This window comes from Anopheles coustani, chromosome 2 (genome assembly GCF_943734705.1).
Source record: "Anopheles coustani chromosome 2, idAnoCousDA_361_x.2, whole genome shotgun sequence".
Lineage (NCBI taxonomy): Eukaryota > Metazoa > Arthropoda > Insecta > Diptera > Culicidae > Anopheles > Anopheles coustani.
In genome coordinates this window covers 54,506,558-54,517,159 of record NC_071289.1, presented here as the reverse complement: position 1 = coordinate 54,517,159, position 10,602 = coordinate 54,506,558, and the positions used below count along the sequence as shown (strand labels likewise).

The 10,602-nt window shown below is 42.5% G+C and overlaps 1 protein-coding gene across 1 annotated transcript; it reads left to right on the top strand.

Moving 5' to 3' along the window:
• The first annotated feature begins 317 nt into the window (after nt 1–317).
• Nucleotides 318–10,602, top strand: LOC131264647 (facilitated trehalose transporter Tret1-2 homolog). The gene is made up of 3 exons (XM_058266917.1): nt 318–388; nt 7,801–7,897; nt 9,163–10,602. Exons 1-3 carry the CDS (start codon nt 318–320, stop codon nt 10,600–10,602), a joined length of 1,608 nt encoding a protein of 535 aa, XP_058122900.1.

Sequence of the window (10,602 nt, the reverse complement as noted above, 5' to 3'; positions counted from 1 at the left end):
TAACCAACAACCCCAGGAGTTGTACCAGCTCAACTCCCTCGTATCCGGACAGTCTTAGTCTAGTGCTCCGCTCACGGATCAGAGCGGATCACTAACCGCTTAGACTTCGACTTCTGCGACTTTTTGTGAATCTTCCAGGAGAGTGAATCCCTTCCGAAAAACTCCGTACGTTTTCGCGGTCCTGTCCGCTGACAAAGGATCCATCCTAACCTCCGGAGAGGCTAAACAGACCAGAGGGCTAGATATCTAAAACCAGGATTAAAGATACCTTACAAGGCCCATTCCGTCTGCGGCACACTACCAAACCCCGTCCAGTCATGATCAAGAATGCTACAGTCCTGACTCAACCGAGCAGACATAGAATTACACCTTCGAGGGTTTCACTCTGGTAGTGTGCGGGAGGTCGGGTATCCCTCCTACCCAGATCTCTGTTCGTCACCCCTGTTGCCAGCGGGTCCAATGGCGCCACGTGGAGGCCAGTATTCCAGGCGTTCACGCCGTTACACCGTTTGACCGGAATGACCCCACATTGACTGCGAGCCCTAAAGGCCACAATGAAGGGGGTGCTGTGTAAGGTGAGGATTTAGAACATGCTGTCGGATCCGTTCGAATCTCACCGGGGTCTGAGACAAGTTGAAGGACTTTCCTATTCAACATCGCTCTGCAAGGTGTCATGAGAAGCGCGGGCTTCGATATCCGTGGCCTGATTTTCACCCGCTTTCTCCAATTCCTCGGCTTCGCGGATGACATCGACATCATCGGGCGGAACACAAGGACGGTGTGCGAGGCGTACTCCCGACTGAAACGGGAGTCCGCAAGGATTGGATTGATGATCAATGCGACGAAAACAAAGTACCTGCTCATCGGAGGCTCTGACAGTGACAGAGCCAGGCTGGGTATCAGTGGACGGCGACGAACATGAGGTAGTAGAGGAGTTTGGCTACCTTGACACTGTCGTAACTCCGGACAACAACGTGAGTTGCGAAATCCGAAGGCGCATTGTTCAGGGGAATCGTGCCTACTATGGGCTCCACAAACTCCTGAGGTCCAGATGGCTTCTCCCACGCGCTAAGTGTGCCATATACCGCACGCTCATTAGACCGGACGTTCTGTATGGGCATGCGAATCTTGGACTCTGCTCACGGAGGACGCCACGGTGTGCTCCGGTCTATCTTTGGCAGTATGTGTGAGCAGGGCGTGTGGAGGAGAAGGATGAACCACGAGTTAGCTGAGCTGTATGGCGAGCCGGGCATCCTGACGGTGGCGATTCGTTGGTTGGGGCATGTCATGAGGATGCTGAACTCATGCCCCACCAAGAATGTGCTCACCAACGACCCGACCGGCACGAGACGACGAGGAGCTCAGCGAGCTCGGTGGATGCACCTGCGAGACATCGGATGCGTCCGGGGTTGGAGGGCCGCTGCCATGGACCGAGCTACCTGGAGAACGATTGGTGACCAGGCCATGTCAGCACGACGTGCTCAACTGTGATCGGGCCATTGAAGAAGAAGAAGAAGAAGAAGAAGAAGAAGTATTCATGGAAGGTTTAAAAAAAAAGACAACTTTAATATTCCCTAAGGAAAAGCCCGAAAATGAAAAGATTTGTGATAATTGCATTTTCTATACAATCAAATCAAATATACATCGTATAACTTAAACTAAGAAACCGTTTGGCCAACCTTAACGAAGTTTTGGGATGATTTTTTCTTTCTTATGCGCAGATAATCGAATAATTTCATCTCGGTTAATGTACAAGCGATCGCCTAGATCACGTACAAGCGATCGCCTAGCCATCCGTGGCTAACATCGGGAAGGATTAAACATTCGAAATAGGGATTCTGATAGGCGTTAAATATATTTTGTTGAGTGGCAGAAAAGAACTTTGTTGCTAAATACATATGAATGTTGAGTATTTATGTTCAGGGAAATCAATCAAACAAGTTTGCAAGTACGTCGCCTGAAGGGATATGGCGTTTTTGGCATTGAAGGAGATGAGATAAGTATCAAATGAACCGATACGTTGTTGTGCATTCTACAGTTTTTGGTTTTTATGTTAATGTTCAGTTTATTTGAAGAATGGTTAAAGAATTCACCAAGAACTCTTGAGTCAGTAGGTCAGTAAGCAAAAAAAACATAAGAAACAAGCTTCCAACTTGCAGCAGCGCTTCTATGCCGAGATTATTGCTTGGTTCATGATTATGCAAAAGCAAGGGTGCCCGGTACAAAGACATAGAGGTGTGTTTCCATTTCGCTTTAGAACAAATTTATACACTCCATCGAAAAAGAATACCTTCGATTTGTTTGAGCCATTGCGGACAGCGATGAGTATGGTGTGCAACTTTGCAAGAACACTGTTACACTTGCTGAAACATAATAATCACTGGAATCTATGAATGAACTGCAATAGCGAAAGTGTGTATACTTAATATAAAGATTATTTCGATGAAGCCATAAAAAGTCCCGTTGATTGTGAGATACGTATAAAAATGACATCGCCGAAGATATTTCATATTGCTTTTGAAAGGTAAATTTTGAATAAAAAAATAAATGATGTACAATGAAGCATTGGTGTTGATTGAAATTGTGAGTTTGCATATGAGTAGCATTCTATTGACTGAAATTCAAATGCCAGCACCAATTGTCGAATTAAAAATCGTCAATAGTAACGTGGGCTTCCAACCCGCTATTTGCCAATTTGCTTCAACTAAAAATGATTTATCACAAATGATTATGTGAACTAAGCCCCATAGTATCGAAACTACGATTGGTTGAGTACAATTTTAGCTGCTGAAAAAACCTATGCTAATGACTCCAGCTGGACCATTGCGCTCATATATATTGATTAATTGTATTGAACATGAAAACGAAGCCGTGAATCATTCACTGGAATTTCAAAACATTCTTTGGATTTTGTCTGATATGCCGCGACTTAAAGATGGATTTGTTATTGTTATGTGTCGACATCTTCGTGAACAGAATCTATGGGGCTTCCCTTGAGTTTCAATATTTTGTTATTCCAATATTAGCGTAATGTTAATATGGGACGAGCCGAAGTTCGTTGGGTCAGCTTGTTCATTTTTATAGATATAGAGAAGATTGTACTGCATTCACAATTTCTTAACATTTTAATCAAGAGCGTGTAACAAAACATTTTAGTGATTTTAGTTGCTTTTGCTATTCCATAATCAACATCAAAAGTTTGATAATAATAAACGAACAATTTTTAAATTTTGTTACAACGAACAATTTTTAAACTTATGTTACTGTCAGACTCTTATAGGAAGTGATCACGTTGTTCTGTTGAAAAAAGACTCTACACAATGCACCAATAAATACATTCGTTGAGTTTATACTGGAGTTCGTGCCCATATGAAAAATTTACCTCCTCATCGTATGTGTTTGCGGAACGGAACGTTCTGCACTACGCGCAGCGCGTGCTAATTGTTATGGCTATCATTGATCTGCAACCGGTTTCGGCTAGGCGTAAAATCGATTAGCAATAAATCTCTCGTTATGAAGCCGGGAGCCGATTTATTTATTGAAGAATAAATAAGTAGATTTGCGAAAGTAAACGATCCGTGTGCTTATTCCGAGGTGGGCTGGAGTTTGCCGGAGAAAATTGGTACCTTTTCCTGGTTACACATTCCTATTTCATTTGCTAGTTTTTCTTTCATTCCCCGTTTTGAATAATGATAAACCAAAAATATGTTTCTTTCAGCGGTTTGCCAACATTAACAGGTTTCTCAATGCGTTCCTAACGGATAAGGCGTTAACGAGATTTCACAACAATTTAAATGATTGTAAATAACTAATCATAGTTTGATCAGGAAATTAACACATTCCATTAAATTTGCAGACGTTACCGTCGCGGCGTAAACCAAGTCCAAGGATCTTGTATTATGCTTTTACTTCGGTATTTGAGTTCACATGTTTATAGAAAAATTGAAATAATGGACTTTGAATTATTATTTTTGCCTTCTTTCAACATCGAAAATGCTCAATTGGAGAGTAACCTAATTTACAAAACGCTACAGTCTCGTCAGTTTTGCTAGATATTGCAAATTTAAAATGGTTGTAAAATATTACATATTTATAGGGGTAGGGTGACAATATGTCACTGTTTGTATCAAGTGTCTTTTTGCATCTTTCACTAACGTTTACATTAGAAAAATCATGTTCCATTTACTAGCAAATTTAAAAGTGCCCCAAAAAATGAATGTAAATTGTTGTAAATACACAACTTTTGATGAGTTCAATGAAATATAGTTAGCTTTAAAGTTGAATGAAGAAATTGTTAAAATCAGTCCATTTTGATCAATGTGTAAATGATTGCGGTTGCTGATTTAATTATTGTTGCAGTTGTTTACTGAGTTGCAGATCATAAATTTAGTGTCAACCTAACTTTATCAAAATGAACAAAATATGAAAAATAATAAGTAATGTTATGGATTCTAAAGAAGACTTTTCTGTGTTTAGGATACTGATCAAGTTTTAAAAAATACGGGACTGGGAAATAATAAACAAAATCATCCGATAGCCCAGCTGTTTTGACACTATTCGTTGATGAATAACACACTAGTTTTGTTTAATTTAAGAGAATTAATAGTCATTTAAGATGAGCAAGTTACACACGATAGTCAAAAGCTGAACTTTTTGAGTTCTGTTGAATTAAAAGGAGGTTCGTCGCCTGCGTGTTCCACGAAACGCATTGAGGTCTCTTTCCTTTCCTTAATCAAGCCCGTCAGAGATCGATAGCTTTTGCGAACGGATTGTTTCCTGCACTTTGGAGAGTCAAAACTAATACTGAAAGTGAGAGTACGACATGTTGTTTTTTGTTCGAGCAAGGAAGTCGCAAACCCAAGAGCACAGGGTGAGAAAGTAGAAACTTGACGGACGCTCGTTGGATGTGTGAAGGAATCGTGCAGGTGAGCGAAAGGAGGGATGAGAAACCTATGACGGCACGCTGATAACGCAAACAATGTGCTCGCGCTCGCGATCGCGTATATGAGCGGCGCCTAGCGTTCGCGTGGTCAGTTCAGTGTTGCGCGATCTGGGAACGTGGTCAGAGCTGACGTGCGGTCGTGGTCCAGTCCGCGAAAAGAAACCCGTTGTTGTTTCGAGTTGAAAAAAAAACAGATTTTGGACAGTCTTATAAAGCTCGTGCAGTCGTCAACTCATTTTAAGTTTCAGCTTTTTCTCTCCCGTTTGGTGTAATGTTTTCATAGATTCGTGTCTTAAAATTGACCCTAACGCAGGGTTATTATGAGTCAGGCAAAAGCTGCCTCTTAGGTGCCTCGGACGTTCAAAAACAGCCGTGCGCTCTGGAAGTGCGACCACGCGCGCGCCTTTGCGCACCAAACGGTCAAGTGTGCGCGAGTGCGTTACTTAACAAACATCCGTCATTGTTAACAATCAACAGCGAAAGAAACCCCAAAGAAAAAGGGCAGGAAACTTAGGCTGGCGCAACGTCGTGCACTTGGGTGTGTTGCGGCATGTAGTGGTGCATCGTCAGCCGTATGTTATTTGCTGACGCTGGTGCGATATTGAAAGACCAAGTCAAGGCGCTGCCAAAAGAAGCGTGAACTTTTCATTGGCGCAGAAGTAAAAAACGAAAAGAAAAAAATGGTGTACGTTGAGTAATAGTAATGATCGCTATTATATCTCGACCGGTGGGAGATTTCGGCGTGAAAGTATCGATTTGTGTAAGGTAACCTTCGGTTCATTTTTAGCATTTCATATTGTGATTGCGAGCGTATGTCAATGAGGATGTCAACAATTGCAGCACGTGCACGTTCGCCATCCGTGGCTAACATCGGGAAGGATTAAACATTCGAAAAGCTCCGACACAGTGGATCTCAGCTGGGAATAACCACGAATCTGGGGCCCCAAAAAATACCGGTAAGCATAAAACATACGTAATCGTTTCCATAGCAACCGGCTCGCGGCGCGAAGGAAGGCGGAAAATGAAACGTTGATAGGCACGAATGTATTGGTGGCTGTTTTTTTGTTGTTTTTTTGTGAATCTCCTCGCGATGCTGTTGGTTTTTATTTTCATCTCTTCATCGGTGACCCACATTACGGACTACGGTTTCGGCAATTGATTTCGGCCGCCTAGACTGAACGCTGCAGATTGCCATAAATATCGGGGACTACGTGATCCTCGTAGAGTGTGTGGCTTAGCTCGCATTTCGGACTTCTCAAAATCATATAATTTTCCGTGGCACACGTAACAATGTGAAATAGATGGAAACAGGTTTACTAACCAGTGTTTTAATCAGTCAAAACATCCGTAAAATTTTCCAACAATTTAATCGTTGCAAGTGCGACTGTTTTAGGGACAAATGTGCTATCGATACGAAGAAGTTCTTATGAAAGCGTCTGTGATTTGATTTGTGTCCGATGTTCTACAGAATAATTAAAAATAATTGTTTTCTTTTGAGAAATGGTTGGTTTTATCTATTTATAATAATGTTAGACTTTCGATTTTTTACCTCAAATGTGTTTTTATGCCAAAACCACACTTTGTTTTTTTTTTTAAATTGAGCATTTGGCCTGTTTTATTATGACGTATGAAATAAGTTATAAAGTCTTATTGGCACGCCAGTATTTTGCTTCGATATAATATTAGGTATTAGAGTATAAATAAAGCAAACAATAAATACAGTTGGCTGTTGATCTTTCTATTTGAAAGAGAAAAATATGTTGGTTTTTCTAATTAAAAAGTGTTCTGTTAAATACGTGTAAGAAATATAGCAACATTTGAAGGTACGTTATAGAGTGAAACCAACACCATATATTGCTTATAACGCAATGGCATATTTACATGAGATCGAAGAGAAGCGGTACGACATATTGACTTTAATTGCGGTCGCTTTACCGTCGCAAAAAAATGCCAGAAAAAAACCGAAACGAAAATGAATTCGTGCAAAGAATATTAGGCAAATCATTTCCGACATTGTGTTGTCTGTGTGTTCCTTCTATCTTGAACGTTAAAGTCAAAATGTTCTCCACTTCTTGGCTGCCGAGTTTGGTGTGGAGGACTTTGGACTCAATTATTTTAATTATTCTAACATTACGTGACGTTTTGCGTTGATGAGCACACATTTCCATCTGTGTCTATTATCTGAGACTTTTTGTTTTGTTCACCAAACATGAATAGTCAATAAGCAGAGGAGATGCTCCGTATGCAAATTTTGCGTTTCTTGTTGTGCCAAAATATTTACTATACCTTATCATCAAGTATGATTTAGAATTATAAAGGTAAACCTTCTAAAAAGCAAAGAAACAGCTGTGTGCTACACATGATTTGCAAACCACAATGCAATTTTAAAGCACAACATTCATCTTAAATTGGTGATGATCATAGTAAACTAAAATTAGTTAAGCAATTTCAAGCAAATCTCTGCAACGCCGTTCCACGCTTTTCGTGTCGTTGACCTCATGAATCGGTTTCTTGCAGTATCAACATCGGTTGCAATTAAGACATAGTCGCTGTTATGCATTGGACCACCGTGGTCCTCGTGACACAGAGTCGTTATCAAATGCGTTGCAGCCGTCTACCTATGCGTTGTCTTGAGAAGTTGAAGCGTTATCAAATGTGGGTCAGCTGTCGGCAAACGTTCTCATGCTAATCCATGGCAAGTCTTATCAGTGTTTCTTTCGTAGCAACCCGTCTCTACCCATTATCAATTGAGTAAGGCTCCGCGTGTTCTTTGTGCTTTTATTCCTAACTGTTTTGTATATGTTTGTCTTCCTTTAAACATAGGGCAAAACGACTCTGTCCACTCGATTCCGGTGAAGCTCGTTTGATAAAATGATCATCCAAAAACCATCGCCTCCAGATGCGGCGTTCATCGAGAGCAATGTAGTGAAACGTTTTTCGCCGCTAGCACGACAAGTGAGTGACCAAATAGGATTAATTTATGGCCAGTAGAGGCGATAAGGTTTGAGTGTGCAATATAAATACAAATTTTCACACTATGGCATAAGCTTCTTTATCACATTTTTGTCTCATTACGCTTGCTGTCAAAAAGGGGTTCCCATAAACGTCTAAATGTTCCAAATTTACGAGTTTGTCCTTCCCTGTGTTTTCTTTTAATTTATTTTACTTATCCATGCAATCTGATGGCCTACATAATAAACATTTTCGTTTATTTAATAACATCCTGCACCAAGTTCAGTACATTTTGGGTTCCTCATAGTTCCAACTATATCAACATAAATTCTTCATTAATTCACTTATTTTATTCCAACAGTTTAGCTCCTGTAATACCCTAGCTTCTTATTTCGCTCATAAATATGCTTCGGCTCTACGAAGCGAACAAATGAGGTCTAATTTTGACAAACGAACGAATGAAGTCTAATGAAAAGGTTTTCAGCTCTTTCACGACTTTGAGAGTTGGCTTATCCACCAAGGTATTCGAACGAAAAATCTCTTGAATTAGTCCATTGCGATAATAGAGATGTTAGCAATAATTGTATTGCTGTATAAACTGCATATTTAAAAAAAATCCCTTTAACCATACTCTCTATATAAAACATAAAATATTTGTAGTGCTTAACTATGGAAAAAAAGAAAAAACTATTTTTACATTTTAGAATCCTTTTATATGGTTTTATCGTGATGCTGTTATGGTGCTAGAAGACGAATGCAATGTTTTGCAATATTGTGATGTTTAACCACTCGTACTATTTCAGATCATCGAAATATTACAATGACTTCAGCAGAATTGTCAAATTTTGCACTCGTCTTCTAGACGAATATAAAAGTTCAGGAAACCAATTTCGAAAAACATGTAGTGTTTAGAAATGACGATATTTTATCGTTTTATAGGCAATATACACTTTAAACCCAAAAAATCAGTTTCTTTCAGCCAGTAGAGTGGTCCACTACTGGAAATGGTTGCCATTTTCCTTTAGTTCAGAAAATCTGAAGTACACAACTATTTAACATGACCTTAATCTAACATTAAAGATAAACTTAATGTACTACATCACAAAGCATAACACCCACCTATTTTAAGTGATTATCTTTAAATTATCGTCCTTGGAAATTGAACCAAATTTAGAAACATAAACAGTTTTTAACGATTTTTCGCATTGTTGCTGCAAAACCATACGGAGGAAAGTAAAGTTTCTATTTGTTATGTTCCCCTCCACCAGGTACTGGCCGCGTCCGGTCCGATCATAAGCAGTGCGGCGGCCGGTATGACCAATGGCTTCTCGGCGATCCTGCTGCCCCAGCTCCAGCAGCCCGGCAGCCAGATCAGCATTACCGAGGAGCAGTCGTCCTGGATCGCGTCGATGGCCCCGCTACCGATGGCCGTCGGCTGCATCATAGGCGGCCTGCTGATGGAACGTTGCGGTCGCAAGTCGGCCCATCTGCTGCTGAACGTGTCCTTCGCCGTCGGCTGGTGCGTACTATCGATGGCTCACGGCTATCCGCAGATTCTGGTCGGTCGATTCATAACGGGGTTCAGCTGCGGCTTGGTTGGTCCACCGGCTTCGGTGTACATCGCCGAAACGAGCGACCCACGCTTTCGCGGCATCCTGCTGGCTGGTGTGACGTTTGCCGTTTCGGGCGGGATACTGCTGGCGCACCTGTTCGGCACGTTCTTCCACTGGCAGACGGCGGCCCTGCTGTGCTCGCTGTTCATGGTTGTCGCCTATCTGCTGATGCTCGTGTCTCCGGAAAGCCCTGCCTGGTTGCTTGCCCGTGGCCAGCGCTCGGAGGCAGAGACTTCGTTCCGCTGGCTGCGGGGATTCGACCAAACCAGTCGGCAGGAGTTCGACGCGATGGTAGCACGGACCGGTGGAGATAGTGGTCGGTCGGACAACAAAGGCAGCAGCGTTGGAGAGGCCCACGTACCGGCGACGGAATGTTCACCCTATCGACGGCGCGAGTTCCTCATGCCGCTGGCAACACTGCTGGTGTTCTTCGCAACGATGCAGTTCTCGGGGGTTAACATTGTGGCTTTCTACTCAATCGCTCTGATGCAGACCACGATCGGGAGCGATAACATCAACGAGTATCTTGCGATGCTCATCGTGGACCTGGTCCGGGTGGTGACGTCTCTTGTCGCCTGTGTGCTGCTGCGCAGTGTAGGCCGCCGTCCGCTAGCCATGGCGAGTGGGATCGGAACGACCATCAGCCTGATTGGGCTGTCGATATTTCTGTACTTCCAAACCAGCATACCGCTGTATCGAAACTATTCGTGGCTCTCGCTCGTGTTCCTCATCAGCTACATCGTGTTCGTCGGCATAGGGCTTTTCCCGCTGCCCTGGTGTATGACGGGAGAGATTTTCCCGGTCGCAACCCGGGGTCTCGGCTCTGGATTGACCTCCTCGTTCAACTTCGTGTGCTTCTTTGCCGTCGTCAAGACGGGCCCGACGCTGTTTGCTACCGTAGGTGTTAACGGGACGTTCCTTGTGTATGGTGTCATTTCTCTGCTCGGTACTCTGGTGCTATACGTCATTTTGCCGGAGACGAAAAATCGAACCCTACAGGAGATTGAGGAGCAGTTCCGGCGTCGAGGGAAGAACAAAGTGGTCGATGGTATGGGTGCAGCAAGCCCTACAGTTACGATAGCAACTGTAGCATGA